The sequence below is a fragment of the Syngnathus typhle genome, linkage group LG5 (assembly GCF_033458585.1).
Source record: "Syngnathus typhle isolate RoL2023-S1 ecotype Sweden linkage group LG5, RoL_Styp_1.0, whole genome shotgun sequence".
Classification (NCBI taxonomy): Eukaryota; Metazoa; Chordata; class Actinopteri; order Syngnathiformes; family Syngnathidae; genus Syngnathus; species Syngnathus typhle.
Window position 1 is genome coordinate 9,164,622 of NC_083742.1, and position 19,962 is coordinate 9,184,583.

Below are 19,962 nucleotides of genomic sequence, written 5' to 3' on the forward strand. Positions count from 1 at the left end.
TCATCTCTAGGGAGCGCTCGGGGGAGGGACCTACAAAGGCGTCTACGGGAAAGTGTTAGTGAAGACCTGTGAGAGAGAATCATTCATTATGATCACACTGAAAACAGACTTATGTCTTTGATTTCGTGATGCGTTTTTTATTTTGTTGCACACTCGCGTACACCCGCTACACATGGAGCACCACGACGCGGAGGATCGATTTCTACTAGAATAAAAGTATACTGTTCTAGAGACGCGCTGGCCATTGTAATGAAGGATCGACTGGTTGAGCTGACTGCTGTAAGTGTCTTTTATTCCTTCTAAATATTTTGTCATTCTTTGGATCTGGTACCTTGTCGGTTTCAGAGTAGAACATCGGCAGAGGAAGATGTTGCAGTCGCAGTGGACCGAGATGGTTTCATGGAGGGCTTCTTCAGGAGGGTCAGACGCTGTCATTCAACAAATGTGTCATGAATTGGGCGGATTCAAAATGTTGTCTTTCGCAGGTTGAAGAGGTTCGAGGGCTCACTGATCGGATATTCGACCAAGTGGAAGATGTGAAGAAGATGCACAGCATGATACTGTCTGCACCTCACCCAGATGACAGTAAGTTTCTCACACTGTGTGAGTTTGTGTTTGTCTGATAAACTTCCACTTGGGTCATTTTATTGCACGTTTATTTCTATGTTTGTTTTCTTGGTAGATTTCAATGCATCATATGGTGAGGTGTCTGTAATACCTTTACCTGCAGCTAAATAATTTGATCTATAACTCACCAAAACAACAACAGTTATGCTTAGTATAAATCAAAGCAGTTCCACACTACTGTTAACTACAACAATAAGGAACATTTTCTTAAATTAATAATTGTCTGACAGTGTAAATCAAATCTGAACATTGTCATCTAAAAGGAAGATCTTTTCACACAGCTTATTAGTAATTGAATCTCATTAGATGGTATAATGTTGTGTTCAGTTCAGTTCCGGCTGCTGAGCGTAATGGCGGTAGGCCAACATTAAACACATAAAGTGTTAATTTGCAATGTGGAGGCATGTATTGCATCTGTTATGAAACTCACTGGGGAGCTTTAAGCTATTACAATTGGCTTTTGCACAGAAACTCAATGTATTTTTCATGTTTACATGTTTTGTGTACAGAAACAAAGGATCGTCTTAATGCACTGACCAATGATATCAAAGGGAATGCCAATGTGGTGCGAACAAAACTAAAATGTGGGTCAAACTGCAAAAGTAGTATCAAGGCGCATTGTACACAGTATTAACGTTTCCCGTGTGTTATGTTGCGCCATGATTCCGTCCCTTTGAAGCCATGCAGCAAAGCATGCCTAAAGATGACGCGACTAATAGATCCTCTGTTGACTTCAGAATCCAGAAAACACAGGTATCTATTTAATTAGATATTTTGGATTTATTTGTAGGTCATTTGGCTGACTAATTTAAAGACTGAACTGTAGAAACCGTGTGTTTACGTACATTCACCCCACATCAGGAAATTAAACATAAATATAGAAAAGGGATGTTTGAAAAAAAAAAGTCTCATCCTCTGTCCTTGTCCTTTGATTCATCTCTAGCACATGGTGCTGTGCAGGAAGTTTGTGGAGGTGATGACCCAGTACAATGAGACACAAGTTTCCTTTAGGGAGCGAAGCAAAGGACGGATCCAAAGACAGTTGGAGATAAGTAAGTGACAAATGTTGACCCGTTTGTCTCTTTATGAGGTCAGAGTTCAAATATACGTGAAGAATCACTACTACTCAGATATACGAAGCGTTCAGAGCAAAAATATTTTTGAATGTCAGACAATCAGGGATAAAGGAGAGGCAAAAAAAAAAAAAAAATCCCTGTTAGACAGGATCCAGGAAACAGATGCCACCAGTTTCCGCCTTTTCTCTAAATTATTGCTAAACAGACATTGAGGGAGTGTTCATTTTTACAGGCTTATTCAGTCTGCCAAAGCCTTTGTTTTTTGCATCAACTGAAATGTGTTTGTCTATCTTATTAATTATGTTTCATGAATATGATTATTGACACTGGAAACGTGCTACTGCCTCAACTGTGTTTCTAGGTGAACATAAATGAATTTATTTCCCTAAATGTTTTGTCAATAAGCTCTAAATCCACCACTTTAAAATGACTGTGGCAAGTGTGTATTTGAGGTTTTGCCATTAAGCCCAGACAATAATGAAAAATAGGTCTTCTCCTCCAGGCCCTAGAGACAACATTAATGAGAAGCTTTGCACTGTAGCTGGTAAGGCTGATACTGGAGACTCTTCTGTGCACTGTGTCCGTGTTGCCGGGACAACGGCAAGAGGGCAGGGCGGCTTGTGTAACACTACTTCACCTGTCTTTGACACGCAGTACTGTCCTGAAGTTTTAACAACAAGTGACATCACCTTTTCTTTACATTACAGTGATGGATTGCATTTGAATGAGATGTGAATGGGGCGTGTTTTGCTCTGTTAGGTTGAGGAAAAGTCTGTACAAAAGGGAGTGTGACATCCATAACTACTTTCCTCTCCAGGGAGGGAGTGGTTAAGCAACAAGAGGAATGGCTTGGGGGTGGTTCTGTTTGTATATTGTCACCAGCTGTTTCTCTATGAGACGTGCTGATGTCTATAGGGTCCTGAGTTCCTTCTAATTACTTTTATTTTGGGGTAACCCAAAAGTAGAATGACCTATAGTCGGCCTATAGTGTCAAATTACATGCACCACCTGTATCAATGGCTATTTTATTTTTTTATCAATGTTCTGTACTCACAATGCCCTCCACCGAGAAGAAGATGGAACTGGTGCCGTTATGATTGCCTTCAGTTGTCGTCTAATAGGAGTAAAGCCTTGCCTTGATTTGTATATTCAATTAAAATAAGTACAAACTGCACCTTCATGTAGGGAAGGCGGCGTTTTATTCATAGCACTCTCCTCTGGGAGGACAAGAGAAACATTATTGTTAGCTCAGGCACTTTAGTGTGGCTTGGTCTCCTCACTCAGTGGTCTGTACACAGAGCATCTTCACAACAGAAGCACATTCATCTGTTGTTGTGGGATTAAACAGATTGCAGTGTGTTTTGTGTTATAGCCCAGCTTTTTGTTATTACATTAGTGCAAAGTCATCTTTTTAAACAATATCAGCCATCTATCCAGAAATCTATTTTCTGCTGCTTATCCTGTTCAGGTTCATGGGTGTTCTGCCTATCCTAGTTGGGTCACTGGGCAGTGTGCAGCGTTACTCACAGACAACCATTCATGTTTAAATATATGAATAACTGAGTTTTCAGGTAATTTACCACCTGTCAACTAATAGCATAGTTTTCGAATGTGGGAGGGAACTGGAGTAGCCAGAGTACTATCAGCAGTCTAGCATGCGTATTGAAAGTAACGTAATATTCGTAATTAATAATAATTTCAGCTGGAAGAGTGACCACCAATGAAGAACTGGAAGACATGCTCGAGAGTGGAATTCCATCCATCTTCACATCTGATGTAAGCGTTTTTTGAACTCACTTGTCATCTCCCTCCCACAAAAAAATGACCTTTTTTGAAGCACTGCAATTATTTTTTACAACTGCTTTACTTTTTTTTTTTTTAATTCTTTTTTTTTAGATAATCTCAGACTCTAAGATCACACGTCAGGCCGTGGATGAGATAGAGTCACGGCATCAGGACATCATACAACTGGAGTCCAGCATTAGAGAGTTACATGCCATGTTCATGGACATGGCAATGCTTGTTGAAACTCAGGTGGACCCACATTGACACTTGTTTTTAAAATACGGTACACAATTGAACTTGTGTCTTAGGTTAAAACAATCTGTTTATAGCACCATGGTTAGCATTTCTGCAGTGGATTTAACAGGATTTCTCTTGCTCTCCAGTTCTTCTCTGTACAAACCACATTTGCATTTGCCCAAATAAGAGTATTCATAATTTCTCTTCTAGGGTGAAATGGTCAATAACATTGAGAACAATGTTTCCAATGCAGCTGAATACATTTGTCGAGCCAAAGAAGAAACCAAAAAAGCAGTAAGATACCAGAAAAAATCCAGGCGGGTAAGTCATTTATCATCACTCTCATCAGCCAGAGCTGGCACAATCTGATGAGAAAAACACAAGAATGTAATCAAACTCTGCCTTGACATAGACAATATTGCTCAGTTTTCATCAACGCTGACTAACAAAAAAATTCATGCGAAACATTTTGTTTTTATTCCTAGTTCTATCGCAGTGTAATGATGGTCATTTCTATTGCCAGTACAAATTGAAGGTTTGAAGTTGAATTAACACCACATTCTTTGCTCGGCAGAAATATATAATCCTTGCCTTTGTTCTCCTGATCCTGCTTGCTGTCATTGCTTTGATTGTTGGCTTGTCTGTTGGACTAACTAAACCTCCTGCCTGAGACTGATAACAGCCAGCAGGAGGTAATAGCATCCACACCCCTTGTCATCCATCCATCCATCCATCCATCCATCCATCCATCCATCCATCCATCCATCCATCCATCCATCCATCCATCCATCCATCCATCCATCCATCCATCCATCATTTTCATTTAAATTGTCTTTCTTCAGTCCAGATATTTACGCCCCCACTTTTTTTCCCCCAACAGAGGTTGCTCTGCCTTGCTGTGTGCGGACTTGCAGCTGTCCTCATTTTACTCATTGCACTAGTTGGTGCCTTTGTGTGAAGGATTACCTGGGTCACAACCCCACAGTAATCTCTTGTTCCTGTAGTGATAAAGCTTACAACAGCGCCATCTCATTCACCATATAACAGCATTACAGGGAGAAACACAATCAAGTATGATAACTTGTCCTCTGCTCTTCTTTGCACCGGTAACGACAGCCCTCACAAATCTGTACATGGCGGATGTGTCATGTAGTGTCACTGTCCACAACATTAGATACAACTAACTGCGGTACCTAACAAGTTTCAAATCAAAAAAATCTGTATCAACATTCATTTCAATTCATTTCATAATAATTATTGATTAGGTCATGCAAGTGTACCTACTGTTATGGCTTTTGAGTGTCGCTCTCTGTGATACAATTACTATTGACGGACTGATATTTTGAAACAAAGGATATATACACTGTACTATTGGAGATGAATTTAAATTTAATTAAAAAAACATCTGACATTTCTTCTTTTGTGCTTGTATAGATTAGAGCTGTGGAACATGTAGCGTAAAGACAAACAACAACAATGCAGATGTAACAGTGAGTTTTATGTGCCAGAGTGCTGCTTAACTGCAGTAATGTCCTGCTTACTTCTCGCCGCTGTGAGACAAACAGGAGAACAACGCTCCAGCTTAAATGTTTTATAAAATCACTTGATCTTTTTGAATATGAATTATTTAAACAGAATGTACGTAAGTCTCAGGACCTTGTTTGCAATACCTTTTGAAATGAAGGAATGTAGATTTTGTGTCATATTTTCCACTTGTTAGTGATATTGACTGAAGTAGCATATTTCAACAGTTTACTTAGACTTCAATAACCAAACATAAATTGTACCTTCTCTATCCCCTTCTCTTTTCGATGTCATTTTAAAGGACACATTTTGTGGTAAAACAAACATTTATATTGATGACGTTTGACTTAGTTTCAACAACAAAATCTAATTTGTGCCTTTTCTACCCCCAATTAAAACCTATTTTCATTGTGAATGTGATGTTAATATGCCCGATGTCATCTTAGGGGCACCTTTTACTCATTGTGTTAAAACATAATCATTTGTATTGTTTGAATGTTATCAATTAGTTTTTATATCAACATTTTGTGGAGTACATTACTAAAAATAAAGATCATTTCCAAAAGACATGACTTCATTCTCATCATTTAATATATCCCTTTGTACTCTTGGGTTTTAGGCTGAGCTAGAGCATCCCAGCAGAAAAGCAAAGTACATATTTGTATCTGGAGATTAAAAAGAACCTTATAGACAAGCATATAAGGCTAAAGGCAATAAGAGCATCTACAAGCAGTGTGACAACACATTATTCAGAAATTTAAGATTCACGGGACTGCAGCCAACCTTCCCGGATAAGGAAAATTGATGACAAAGCGACGGAAAATAGCATATGGTAAGAGAACAGCCCGGAACAACTGCCAAAATAATGAAAGCTGAACTCTCAAGGTCAACGTACATCAGCGTTGGATCGCACAATCCGTTGTTGTTGAGCCCGAGAGGACTATGGGAGACAACCAAGGAAGACACCACTGGTGAAAATAAATAACCTACCCCCCCAAAAAATACATTAGTAAAATACAAAACTGCATGTTGACAAGCCACAAAGCTTCCGGGAGAATGTCTCATGAATAGAGCAGATAAAACTGTTTACAGCAAGTTCTTAGCAAGGCATATCAGTTCTATTTTCAGAGATATAAAAATGAAGCATAACAAGGAAAGAACACTGTGAAATATAGAGGAGGTTCTACTTTGTTTTGGGGCTATTTTCTTTCATTAACAGAGAGGTATCAACAATCTTTTCCTACGTATTGTAAACACAACACAGGTTTGATACTATGTCAAGCATGTAACACGTAATTTTTCTTTTGATTTTAATGTGTTTCTTGCGACAGCTGTGCTGTCTTTGCTGTCTGTGTCCCGGCAATAATCCAACATCCACTTATTATGTAACCCTGCTGGATGCAGATATTTATAATCTGAAGTTATGACATCATCCCGACCACCCAGCGCAGCTGACCATGACAAGCATTTGGGGTGGCATGCAAACTGGCTTGCCATGGTAGGTTGTTACTTGTAGTCAATCCGCAACATGATTGCTACCAGGCTTAATTTTTTTTTACTACCCCTTCCCTTTCACCCCAGGGGTCAATGGGTTGTGAGAAGACTTGCAGGGTGGAGAAACTCCTGAAACGGTGTCAGAGGGAGTGTGTTGTGAGCCTGAGCCAAAGGTTACCTCCAGCAAAGAGGAGCAGTCGGATGAAAGGCACAGACAAGGTGAGTCGAGTCTACTGCGAACGAGCTTTTAATTCAGCCATGTCTGATCTGGACACAAGCCGCACTTGTTGATGCCCGCAGCCACAATTTGACCTCACGTTGCTCTCTGCAGCTCCAACTAATGAAAGCTTGCTGTATGCGGGTTTTCGTATTCAATTGGCGGAAGTGACTTGATTTTGTATGAGGGTAAAAGAAAATGCTCTGGTCACAAAGAAATACTGTAAAACAAGAACAATCAGGATTTTGACGGTTTGCAAAATGCAGATGGGTAAATACTATCCCTGGTGCAACTGCTTTGGGTCAAAGGGTCATATTAGGCCGAAGGTGGATTTCACCACTTTGCTCTCCCAGGTTTAGTAAAAAGCCTCAAAGACTTATGAGTGTCATGACTCCGTACTGTGGATCTGTGCATGTGGAGGCCGCACGATTTGAGCAATGGCACTGTTTGACGTGAATAACTTGTGACTTGTGGTTGCCCTCGTGAAGGATGGCTCGATGTTGATAAAATCGCACAATATTTACAGTACCGGTTTACGCTCACTCGGGGAAGAGATATTCCTTGCTCTCTCCACCCTTTCTGTTTAGATGTGTAGGAATGTTTCAATTTACCTGAAAACAAAGGCTTACTTTAATCCAGTTACATCTCTCCTTGAGCAGATTTTCCACCCAAAAATGCCTGCTCTGTTAGAATTTCAGAGGGTTTCCCTGACTTTGACGGTTTCCACGAAGGTTTTGTATTGTACTAACCCATAAGCACATACGACTGTAGGACACATTACCTGAACTGAAAGGGTAGGGAAATAACATTCTTGCTCACTGGGGAAAACTCCTGTGCATCGTCAGCAAGCCGAGGCGCTTTTAACAAGCCCACACCTGCTCACCTCCTTTCTGCAGCAGCAATTTTAGATTAGAATAAATTCAGAGGTTTAAAGTGCTATGAATAGCAAATGTTTGTTATCATTAAATCAAATATATATACATTCCTACATTGCAGCATTAACAAACGATCTGCTCGGCCATGATACTTTGGAAAACACGTGATCCGTTTTTAAAAATGATTGCGTCATTAACTAGAAGGTTCCTTAGAAGATGACCGTCAACTTTTTTTTTTTTTTTAATATTTAATCAGAGAAACGTCACAAAGGGAATGTTAAAAAAGCCGTTCAAACCTTCAACTCTGCCTCAGTCATCTTAGTTCAGAAACGACTGCTGCTCCACTTATGCCCTTCGACATCCTTTTGACAGCTGTGTGAAAAGGTTTGGCTGCATCAAAACTCCAAGTTGGGCAGGAATTCATCGACTCACTGTTATAACACACACAAGGAAAATCAATTCAGTCATTGATGGTATAGTAGAATTGGCATTAGCACATCTAGTTATGAAGTTGGAGTTTAAGTTGCATGGCATTTCTCCAGGTAGTCCTCCCGCCTCTCCACGAATTCTCCGTCGTTATTGTTTGAGCCTTGTGGTTGTTGCTTTTACTGAAAATGCTAAGATAAGACTCCTGCTTTGGATGCTCACAACCCATCCCTTTTTGTTTACTTACAAGGCAGAGGACACTTGACATCAAGCTTGTGTGATATTGCGGTGCATCTACTGATAAACGGCCCCTGTACGTCATAAACTAGATTGCTAAGAGGGTCCTGCTCGAGGGGGTGGGAAGGCTCGTGGTTGCTAGGCATCTACAGTAAGTAGAGCATATTTCTTTTGGGCCACTCACCTTGCTTTTCCCCACAACAAATGCAGTTGTCTTATCAGCCACAGAGGGCAGTCATGGCGCACTGCTTTGCTACACTTTGCCCAATGATGGAAAAAAATGGAATATTCCCAATGATCCCTCCAAATTCTCTTCTGTACTTAATTTCCTGATCTTTGATTGGATGCTTGCCATTGTTTTTGATAGCTGATTGGTTTGGTCCATCATCCATTGAATGAAATTTTGTCCTCCAGAGTCCATGGGTGCACCCCGTGACCCATCTTTGATAAAGTATAAGCTTGAAGTGCTGCAACAAAACTAAATCAAAGACTGATGGGGGTAGTAGAAGAGCCTCAAACGACCTTGTGAGTCCCAATCATGGCTGCTCATGGGTGGGAGCAGAATAGAAGGTAGATGGAAGGCTAAATTGACAAGATTGTGGGTGACTTCCAAATACAAGACTGAGATTGATCATTTGTGATTCGAGAAGATGAAAGGAGTCCCGGTAATGGAGTACTTGTTCATTGGTGTTGTGTACCGCACTGCCTCTGCACTCCTGCGTGCCTGAGTCTTGTGTGACTAAACGTGTGTAAGAGATGGAGAAAGTGAGCGAGGGGGAGAGGGAGAAAGGAAAGGGGGCGTGTTGATGTGTGTGCTCTGCTCTGCTGCACAACTGTGGTAGTGTGAGCTGAATGATGCTCGATGGCTGGCTCTCTCACTCCCTCCTTCCCCACCTCTCTCTTTCGTTCTCTCTTCCCGTGCACTGCCTGGCTGTGCTTCTTGCTGCCGTGCACTGATGAACCATTTTATGCTACAGAGCTGCCATTGACATCATTTTCTTGCTTGTGTCCCCGTCCTTGGAGTCCTGTGGGAAGCACCTGCCACGCCACTGGTCCTTTTAAGTGCTACTGCTAAGGTATGTTACCATCTGCTGTCAAACCGTTTTTGTTTTTTTTTTCTTCTTTTTTTTTTCTCAACAATCCAGGGTTGTTTTGTTTGCTGTGCTGCAGAATCGCAGAGCTGCCGCTGAGGGATAAAGATCTTTCATACTCTTAAAGGTTAATATGTCTGAAATTACTCGCCTCCCTTTCACTTGGCTATCCAACACTACAATATGCCCGTGTTTGCTGAAGTAGACCCAGATCATTGCATTTCATTTGCATGCGGTGGGGATTCAGTTCATTTATTTGTGCTTTTTCTTTTCTTATCAAAAGGATGATGCAGTGGGTTTAAAATAATACTTGGCTGCTTTTATTGTCATGGATGGTATAACGTGATTTGGAGGGTTAGCGTCAGGTCCAGTTGAGACCGCCTCGCCTGCCAAGAGGCATTCTCTCTTAAGTCTAAAGTGAAGTTGCATTAATAAATTGAAGATATAAATTCTAACTTGCAAAATCAATGATGCAGACCAGTAAAAACACGATTGAATACAGACTGCTCTGGTTGTTTGTGGGTCACAAAAATGCGATTGAATGTTTGTGTTGCTTATAATTTCACTGTGTTGGTTGCAGACAGCACTGGAGAGACGTGAGCTTCTGAATGTTGTAATCATTTGTGCATGGTCAGCATTTCCCCACAACATATAAAACCATGGATGACAGCCAAAAGGGAATGCGGGTAGTGGGAGTACACGGGTCGTCTGTGTGCATGCTGGCACATATGTGTGTGTGCGTGTGCGTGTATGTGTATGTATGTATATACAGTATATATATATACGCACACATGAAATATGATCACGTTCTCTGATGACAAGCTCCCATTCATACTGTAGCTCCTCCTGCCCACCTTGACAAGTACAAATGCTCATTCATCATCTTGCAGTTTCTCCCTGACCTGCCAGCAAGTGGCTTTTATCTTCCCCATGCAAAGAGAAAATATATTTTTAACTTTCACTATGAAGCAAGGTGAATAAAGTGCTGTTGGTGTGGAAAAAGAGCCTTGAATGGAATGAGTGAATGGAAGGAAACACATTTTTTGTGCAATGTGTTAAATGGATAAAGATCGCGCAAGAGTTTTTATCCATAAAGCTGGATAATGTGTGAGACTCTGCTTTTGTTTTGTTTTCTATTTGTGTTTATGACATGTAATTCTGGAAAATAATCCTTGCTGAGTGGAGAACCTACTTTTATACAAAACACAATATTATTTAGTGTATTTATTTTATTTAATATTTGTACCTTTCTTGTTACAAATCCACTTTTGAGGCTATTGTGATTATTGGTGAGCAGAATAAAATGTTATGAAATTTAAATTGATTGAACGTAACATTAACTTCTTTTTCACAACCCCTTTGTTTTGAGTAATTTATTTTGGCAAACAAAATTCTCAGGACATTATGGGAAATACATTTTTTTTAGGATTATTACTCATGAGGGATTTAATAATAATAATAATTATTATTATTTTAATTATTATGATATTTTTTTATTTATTATTTATTCATCACTCTTATTTATTCATTGTTTGTGCCTTCTTGTTTTTATTTTTTGTGTTGTTTACCTGTACGTATATTGTGTACTATGTCTTGTCACCGCGGGATAGTGGGAACGTAATTTCAATCTCTTTGTGTGTCTTGGCATGTGGAGAAATTGACAATAAAGCAGACTTTGACTTTGACTAATGGAATGTGGTCAATGTTGTACATGCATTGTGAATTTGTGCATCATTTTCAGTTCAATTAGTTTTATTCCAAATGTACTACTGCGATGTACATTAAGTAGCCAATGTAAAATTATATTTCTTTTATTGGAGAGCCCCTAGTAGAAAAAAATGGGCTGAACATGGGGGATCAGTGGATGTTGTAGCTACGTCTGGGTGGCAGAGTGTGGTCGTAAGTGACTGAGGCTTGGTCGTAGTAACAGCTGGAACACTGCTGCTGCTGGCGCCAGAATGTGGTCTCGGCAAGACACGTGACCCGCAGTGTGAGGCTTTAGTGATATGAGCAGCAAGGCCAGCGCGCAATGTTACATAACACTATCTTCAGCGGGAAATGGCTTCAGAGATGCCTTCTGTAAGGCTCCGTGACAGCAGAGTGAAAGTGCATTATCATCGTTAGCAGCCATGTCACTTGGACCGTTTATTGGACTGTCCCGTGCATGACAACGCAAGCAAAGCTTTAACACAATAGCACAATAAGCCTTGATTTGCAATCTCTCCACACAAACCCTTTCTCCTTCTTCTACGTTCAACATAATTCTATTCATCCATTCAGCTTTAGCATGCATCCTTTCAACACGGCAGATAAATGGATGTCTTGTTTACCCCGAGAACATGTTTGTATTGCACAAATGCTGCTCAAGCTCAAATGGAGTGCAAATTGATATCATGTGCCTGGTGTCATGTCTGCAGTCTGTCTGACGTTCAGGACGGACTGGATGCTGACTGTGCCAGAGGTCGCCTCAGGGATATGAAGACATTCATAATTGATGTTTGTGGAGTTGATTAGGCCTGTTCATTCCCTCGGATGGACAACACTGATTGGGGAGTTTGTGTGTTTGCGAGAGTGATGCTGACATTGTACTTCTTTAATTTCACGGAATAATCAGTTTAACGTGTTTGACACTTGAAGTAGTTGAGGTGTGGGCTCTCAATATTTTCTGCATCAAACTATATTGACCAGGGATGTCAAACTCCGGCCTGTGGGCCAAATGTGGCTCGCAGTGTGATTATATTTGGCCTGCAAAGACAAATTGTGCATCGACTTTAATACCGTAATTTTCGGACTATAAGTCACAGTTTTTTTCATAGTTTGGGTGGGGGGGCGACTTATACTCAGGAGCGACTTATATACATGTTTTTTTTCACTTTTTTGGGCATTTTATGGCTGGCGCGACTTATACTCCGGTGCGACTTATAGTCCGAAAATTACGGTAGTCAATACAACAATTGCAAATTATTTTCACTTTTAAAAAATAGAGATGTTCTTCGGAAGCTCCAAAATCGCATTGCTCAAGAGACGATATGGGGTAACTATTTTTGTTTCTTGCATTTGCTCAAAGCTTACGTGAGCGGAAGAGGTCTTGCACCTGCCATTCAGACGCAATATTTAAATATCATCCACCGCAATGGATCTCTTTCAAAGTAAAATGATCATGTGACTTTAGATCTTTTTCGCCAAAATGCTGCCAATTAGTGCAGAGAGGTGGTTTGCTAATTTCTGCAGTGTGTGATTGTGCCCAAAGTGTTTTGTCTTGAAATGCGATGAATTTCAAGCCAAGAGTTCAGCCACAGCCTCAAGTTGTATTCTTTTTTTTTTTTTTCACGTCTACTTGGAATTTTGCACGGCATGTCCTCATTTTTGTGCATTGGTTGTCATCCAGTATTGTGTCTCTTACTTTGATTCCCTTTGCGTTTTGCATTTTTAAACCATGCTGACAGGCAACCCTGACCCGTGCCGCACTTGCAGCCTTAAAAATTATGAGTAGCATCCTCTGATGTCACTGGCTTTGTCTGTGATTCACCCTTCACACCGCCTGTTGGAGGTTAATTGCACTCTTTGATAGCACATTATTGGCAGGCAGGGCTCCACACGGAGAACAGGGGAGTTTATATAAGGCAAACTTGCTGCTCCACTTTTAACTTTTGGAATGATTAATCGAAAGCTAATGTGCTCTGGAGTCAATGCTGTGTTTATGTGGGGGTGTAATTGATGCTAATGTCATGATCAAGTGGAATTTCACAGTGGATTAACGGGGAAAAGCTGGGCTCTACTGTACTGCACATGGTGGCCGCTGTTATTCCATTTGCAATGATTCATCTTCATTAGTGTGATAGGGCGTGCATACTATGTTGTTTGATGCTACTTTGTAGAAGTCTCTGTGGGGTTCTTCAAGTCTCCTCCTGTCCCATGCAGAGCTTTAACTGAAACTGTAAAACAGCTCTGAAGAATAATAGCATAAAAAGGCAGTCAGGACTCATGAAGTGATTTATTATATTTGTTTGCTAAATAGGGTGTATGTATCACAGTGTATAATAAAAACATAACATAACAATAGAATGTAAATATCTAAAAGGTGGAATACTTACCAAACTGGACAGTGGCCTGTCATATAGCGAAATAGAGACTTGACTCTCAGTGGAGGAAAACTAGCATTTTACCATTATATTCTTGCTCGGAACCAATGTTAATGTTTGAGTAGGCCGGCAACGAGAGCCGCAAATTAAAGTGTTCCTTGGTCCGCTGAAGAACTAGGACGCTACATACCACTCTTGTTATAGAATTGAATGAAATTGAATGTCAGTTTAGTTTGAAACTCACCCGTGAACATTGAACTTTAATCGGTACAATTAGCTTGTCGTAAGCTTCACCACCTTTAGCACTTTCTAATGGAAAAGGCACAAGCAGCATTTATCACAAATTTTAAAGATCTGATCTAAAACTGGCAAACATTCACTATGCACTCATTCAAATGTAATTTTCTTGTAGTCTAACTCGAACTCTATCAAGTCGTTTGCAGCAGAGATAGGTCAACCCCATGGGGTATGAATAATCTCTCTCTCTCTCTCTCTCTCTCTCTCTCTCTCTCTCTCTCTCTCTCTCTCTCTCTCTCTCTCTCTCTCTCTCTCTCTCTCTGCATACTATGTCCTTGTTGATGGATCATTCTCTCGAATTCTGACCCCAATACGCCAACTCGCTACTGCACCCTATATTGCCCGCTATACATTTAAAAAATAGGAGCCTCTATGTACACCATCATTGAGGAGGAGACACTGTTGAAGTCAAGACTCCAACACCATAACCTTATGGGAGATTTAGATAGATAATAAAGAATGATAAATAGCTAATGTAGCACATATGAAGTTTGAGGCACTTAAAAGGACTGCAGGGTTCGAGCCTTGTGATGGGCTACATGGCACTACAGACACAGATGTCTGTTTGTGTTAAGGTTACGGCACTGCCTTCTGCTATGAAAGACAAACACTAATTGCCCATTGGCCCTGAATTGGACATGTGCAGCTGGGGACATGCGCCTAAAAATATCTTTGCTCGTTCCCATAAGTGGCGGGCACATGCAGCAACATTGCATTAATAGTCATTACTAATGGATGGCATAGACAAAAAAGGTTATTTTCTGCCTATATCCGCCACGCCAGGAAAGAGATCAAAGTCACACCAGCAGGGCTTGCACAGGAAGCTCAGACTTCAGGCCTATCCACTGACCCACCCTTCAAGTGCCGGTGGAGATGTCACATGGTTGCAGCCCAGCAAGTAACATGACATCTTGTGTTTTGTGTGTGGCCCCAGCAGTTTCCATGTTTGCCACGTCAAGACTTTAGCTCCATGCAGAGTTGGCCCACCATGCTTGAGTTGTGTTACACCACTGCCACTATGGCACAAAAGCTGCATCTGGTTCCACCTCACTGGAGTGATGAATAATTGAAACCTTACATTATTATCATGCAAACATGCTAATAAAACAGATGTTGCATCAGCATTTCCGAAAAAGAATAGAATGTTCACGTCTGAATCGCATTGTGATTAAATGTGTCTTTTTATTTCATTGGAATAGCCAATTGTTTGCTTTTTCTCTGTGTGTGTGTGTGATTAAAAATTGAAAAAAAGCCTTACATGGGTTAAGGAAGACATCCATTATCCCAGTTAACTGATGTCTCAAGATATCCACAGATAACAAGCAAAAAAATGTGACTGCGCTTTTTCCTTATTGTGTGTTAAGTATAGACATTTTGTAAAAGTTAACTTTGAACTGCTTTCATTCTTTGAAGGCAAAAACGTGAAGAGATAAACGAAGGATTGTTTGCATGAGTGTGGCTGACAGATGTGTTTGTCCGCAAAGACCCACTGCTGGCGCTGAGCAACTACTCAGCATACACTTTAACTAAATCTGAGTGCAAGGCAATTTTTCTCATCAGTGGGATTTTGCTGCAGCAGTGAACTTTATGAAGGTTTTGAATTTAAAACTTTTTGAAGGTTTTGAATTTAAGCAAGAGCAAACATGGTGGGGATATATTTTAGGCCGATCGTATTGTACCTTGTCAGTGATAACCAGCCTAAGAATATAGAAATGCAATTCCTGAGAAAATACAAATTAACTCTTGATTGATTTTCCAACTTTGTCTTTTTTTTTTTTTCTCTCGCTCCTGGTCTAGCTCAGAAATGAAGTGGTGCCACTGCAGCTCCACAGTGGACAGCGTTTGGACAACCTTTGTCTTCTAGAGAACAGCAGTGCGGCCCTGAGCCTCAACCCTGAGACGCTGAGCAGCCAGAGGCTAAAACAGAGCTTACTGGTGAGCTCACTTTATGAAAGGTTGCTATAAGCTTGTTGATGTTAGACTGGGCAAGGGTCAATCCGAGGGGAAATGTTCACTCAACAAAAATAGAAACTTTTGCTATACTTTTCAGATATGGACACATCAAGATGCTGTTTAAAGGTCATGATTATTACACAGGTCTGGCCTGAAATGCTCGTGTTTTATTAATAAATTCCCCACCTGCTTGTTAAATAACTACTTGATGATTAGCTTGTCAACAATTTGTCTGGGACGGATTGGATGTTTACCTTGCAGTGTAAGATACTGTACAACTAATACGTATCGCGGGTATCAGCAAATTTGGACTTAGTTTGTAGTCAAAGTGTTTCCACTCAATGTAATTATATTTTAGTCATATGTATTGTCATTTAAATTGTTTTAGTTTTAGTCTGTTTGAGATTGATGAAAGATTAAGTGAAATAGTATATACTAAGCAGGATATTACCGAAAATAATAATAAGTAAGATTATTGTAGACAAAAACTGCAGTAAATTTAAGAATAAGGTGTGTAAACAGTAATATGTAAACCTTCCCTTTACCTTTCGAAAGTCATTACGTTCACCTAGATCAGCGATTTTCCCTCTTTTTATACTTGAAAAAATCACTGAATTAATAATATAATGTTACGGTGTATGATAATGTTACTAATGTTATTATGTAGCATACATATGTGTATGTACATAGATATACATACTATGTATGTACGTACACACATATATACAAACAATCTCTTGTTTAATTATCCACCCATACACATAGTGATTGAGCCTTTGTTGAATAAAATTGGAGTGTTGAGGAGGGTTAGCAAAACGTTTGAAATGATTCACTTTCTTTTCCGATCAAAGTTACTCGAAGCACTTTTTGCCATTGCTGAGAATGTTTTGGATATCATTATACGTCTTGCTGCGCCGTTATGCTGGTGTTTGGTGCACGCCCCAGTCAGCAGGGAAAGCAGTATTGAAGAGGGGGTGGATGGGTTGAAGCCTGGTGATGTTATTAGTTCCCTGAAGTGGAGAAATAGATGATTATGGACCCTGAAAAACTGGGGTACTGTTAGTAATTACCAATATTGCATGGTCCTGCATACTGGACGACTGAGTGAAGTGGTAATGAAAAACTGACAGAGCATGAAGCTTTTCAGCAAGCACCATTAGCCCGCAGCTCTGTTGTTCTATGATGGAGATGCAATCATCAAAATGGATACAACGCTGTTAAGGTCTCCTCCTACACAGCCGTCTCCATCCTTTACATTAATTCTATGTCATCTATTATGTACAGTATGTAGACCTCTGGGATCACCTTAGTGGAGAAAGCTTTACATTCAATGTGAACATTTGTTAACTACACAAAGTTTTAGAAAAAAAAACTTAGAGGATTGCAATAGCTCAAGTACCCATTAATCAATCATAAATCGAGTGGCCATTTTAATTTATGAATACAACACAATGACTGTATTGTTATTGTCATTTGATGGCTTTATATCAATTGCCTAGAAGTGTTTTGACTTTACAATTTAGTTAGCGGAGGTTAGTGACATGATTTCTGACTTGCATATACAGCCACCAAAAAAAAAGTGTTGTCATAAATATATTGGTCGAAATAAATATACCTTTAGTTGTGCTAGGGCATTTGAAATAAGTAGGAGATTGATGAAACAAGGATGAACTGTATCATTAATACCTTTTAGACATTTTCAAGACAGAGCAATTTTATTTTCAAGATTTGTTTCACACCAAAACCTGACAGAAAAAAAATACTTTTCGAAGCTAAACCGTGTTGCTAAACACTAAAAGTGCATCTTTTTCATTTGATTAATTTATGAAGTGACAATAGTATGACACAAACGTGATGATGACGATTACTGGTATTCTCTACTCACACTATCACTAAGAAAGTGTCCAATTACCGCTCGGCCTCTTAACATGTCACTGGCAGCAGCCATGATGTCAAAAGGGGACGAAAAATGAGGGATGTGAACAATTCCTCCCTGGTTAACTTTTACCCTCATACCTATTCATGTGAGAGAGCAGGTCGCACGGTCCAGCCTGCGGGTTCAGTTAGACCACATTTGGTTTGCTGGTGTTGTGAATCATCACACAGAGACACATTTTAGTGACGATCATAAATATGAACCAGCCAGAAAGGGAAAAGCTGTCATTCTCAGGCTAAATAGCGTCTAGACACTGTCAGGGTTTAAACGTTCCTCTGAACAAACACAACTTAAGTTAACTTGATTTCACGTCTGCTTTTGCACTCTACCATAATTGCCCAGATTAATAATTTATTCCAGTTTATTAATATTCAGAGACATAACTGGGAATATCATGCAAGGGTTTGTCATCTATCCTTTTTTTTTTTGTACTGTACAGCGGTTTACTGACACAATACACAGCTGTTCCACAATGTGCAGCTATTCTGTTTCATTAATTAATGGTTTATTAAATTTACATTATCAATATGTGTGATGTTATGGGGCAGTTGAGCCAAATCCTGTGATTTTTACATTTGCACTTTCTAGTGTACATCTATTGATGTGGAAGTTCCTCCTGTGCTGTGGGGGACAATCTCATGTTTACATCACTTGTAATGAAATTAAATTCGCGTGGCGCCCACATTACAGGCATCCACCAATCCGCAAATTAAATTATCCCTCTTTGTTAACACTCAATGCTGCTGATTGACACAGGGACTCTGCACATGATTCACTCAGCTGTCTTTTTGTTTGTTGGTTTGTTGGTTTGTTTTGATGACCCAATCCATACTTGGTCACATCCCAACTTCGCCTGCAGGCGGGAAATTGCCTAATACTTCATCAATAGACTATACGGTACAAAGCAAAACCATAAAATAATCATAACATTTATTTTCTGGAGATTTTAAATATTTGCTATACAACAGTAACATTCAACCAGATTTTTCATGTTAAAGACATTGCATGGCTGCTTCAACCTCTTGCTGGACATTTTGTAGTTCTATTTCATCCATATTTCATCCGATGCCAGAAGTACGCAAATTCTCTTTGCACATGCACATTTCAAGTACCGTATTTTCCGCACTATAAGGCGCATCTAAAAACCACCAATCTTCTCAAAAGCCGACAGTGCGCCTTATATATGGACGAATATTGAGCCACTCCGGCAGGCGTGTCCAAATATATGGATTTATATATGGACAAAGTTTTAAAATGGGCCATTCATTGAAGGTGCGCCTTATAATCCGGTGCGCCTTATATATGGAAAAAGTTTTAAAATGGGCCATTCATTGAAGGTGCGCTTTATACTCTGGTGCGCCTTACGGTGGGGAAAGTGCGGTAAATAAATCAAAGTAGATACAATTGACTGTTTTGAATGAAAAATACCTTGACATGAATAATTAAAAAGTAAAGAAGATACATTTTCACCTATGATGTGAGTAAAAATACGGTATGTATAGGAAAATAGTCACTTGTGTTATTTAACTTTTTAAAAAATGATTTACAATAAACAGTGGTTACGTTGTTTTATCCTTGCATGACAGTTTTTTGACATCGCAGTTGTTTACTTATTGCCGTTGGTGGCGATCTTACATGCTTGCTAGCTACGTTTTGCCTAGTTGTCATTCCATCTCAGTAATTCTGTCTTTTCTTTTCATAGTTGGTTCCTAGTCTCGTGTAGATTCGATTGCGTGTTCTTGTATTTGTCTCCTACCCAGTATTTTTGTTCCGTTATTGAGTCTTCCGTTTAGATATTTTTCCCTCCAGTATTGTTTTCCTTAGTAGTCCTTCCAGCATCAAGCTCTCATTGTGCTCCACCTATTTACCTCGGTTTGTTATCCTCTCGTTATTGTTTCGTGTCACCCTGTTGTTTTGTGACAGTATTTCCATCATAAATATGTGAAGAACGGACATCAAACCCTCTGAATCATGCACTCAAATAATTGGGGCTGGGGTCTTGTCTCCAAGTATCCATTGCACAGCACAGATATTTTTTTATCTCCTCCCAAATCAACTTTACAACATCAGGCCACAGAGGTGCTTGCACTTCCAAATAAACGTAC

The 19,962-nt window shown here is 39.8% G+C and overlaps 2 protein-coding genes across 9 annotated transcripts in view; both read left to right on the top strand.

The window, feature by feature from the left end:
* Positions 1–21: 21 nt before the first annotated feature.
* On the top strand, positions 22–5,821 carry stx2b (syntaxin 2b). 8 transcript variants are annotated; one of them, XM_061279435.1, is made up of 11 exons: positions 22–279; positions 346–420; positions 486–585; positions 1,137–1,211; positions 1,307–1,380; positions 1,571–1,679; positions 3,406–3,479; positions 3,600–3,737; positions 3,936–4,046; positions 4,300–4,417; positions 4,606–5,821. In XM_061279435.1, exons 1-10 carry the CDS (start codon positions 250–252, stop codon positions 4,393–4,395), a joined length of 882 nt encoding a protein of 293 aa, XP_061135419.1. In that variant the 5' UTR covers positions 22–249; the 3' UTR covers positions 4,396–4,417; positions 4,606–5,821. The 8 variants fall into 8 exon arrangements, with proteins under 8 accessions (XP_061135419.1, XP_061135420.1, XP_061135421.1 ...); XM_061279436.1 differs by lacking the exon at positions 4,300–4,417; XM_061279437.1 differs by lacking the exon at positions 4,300–4,417 and having other exon boundaries at positions 5,160–5,821.
* Positions 5,822–9,568: 3,747 nt separating this feature from the next.
* rimbp2b (RIMS binding protein 2b) overlaps positions 9,569–19,962 on the top strand; it is a 61,868-nt gene continuing 51,474 nt past the window's right edge. Inside the window, 2 exon segments of the mRNA XM_061279804.1 lie at positions 9,569–9,574; positions 15,766–15,903. The gene's annotated coding sequence lies outside the window, so the exon portion shown is untranslated.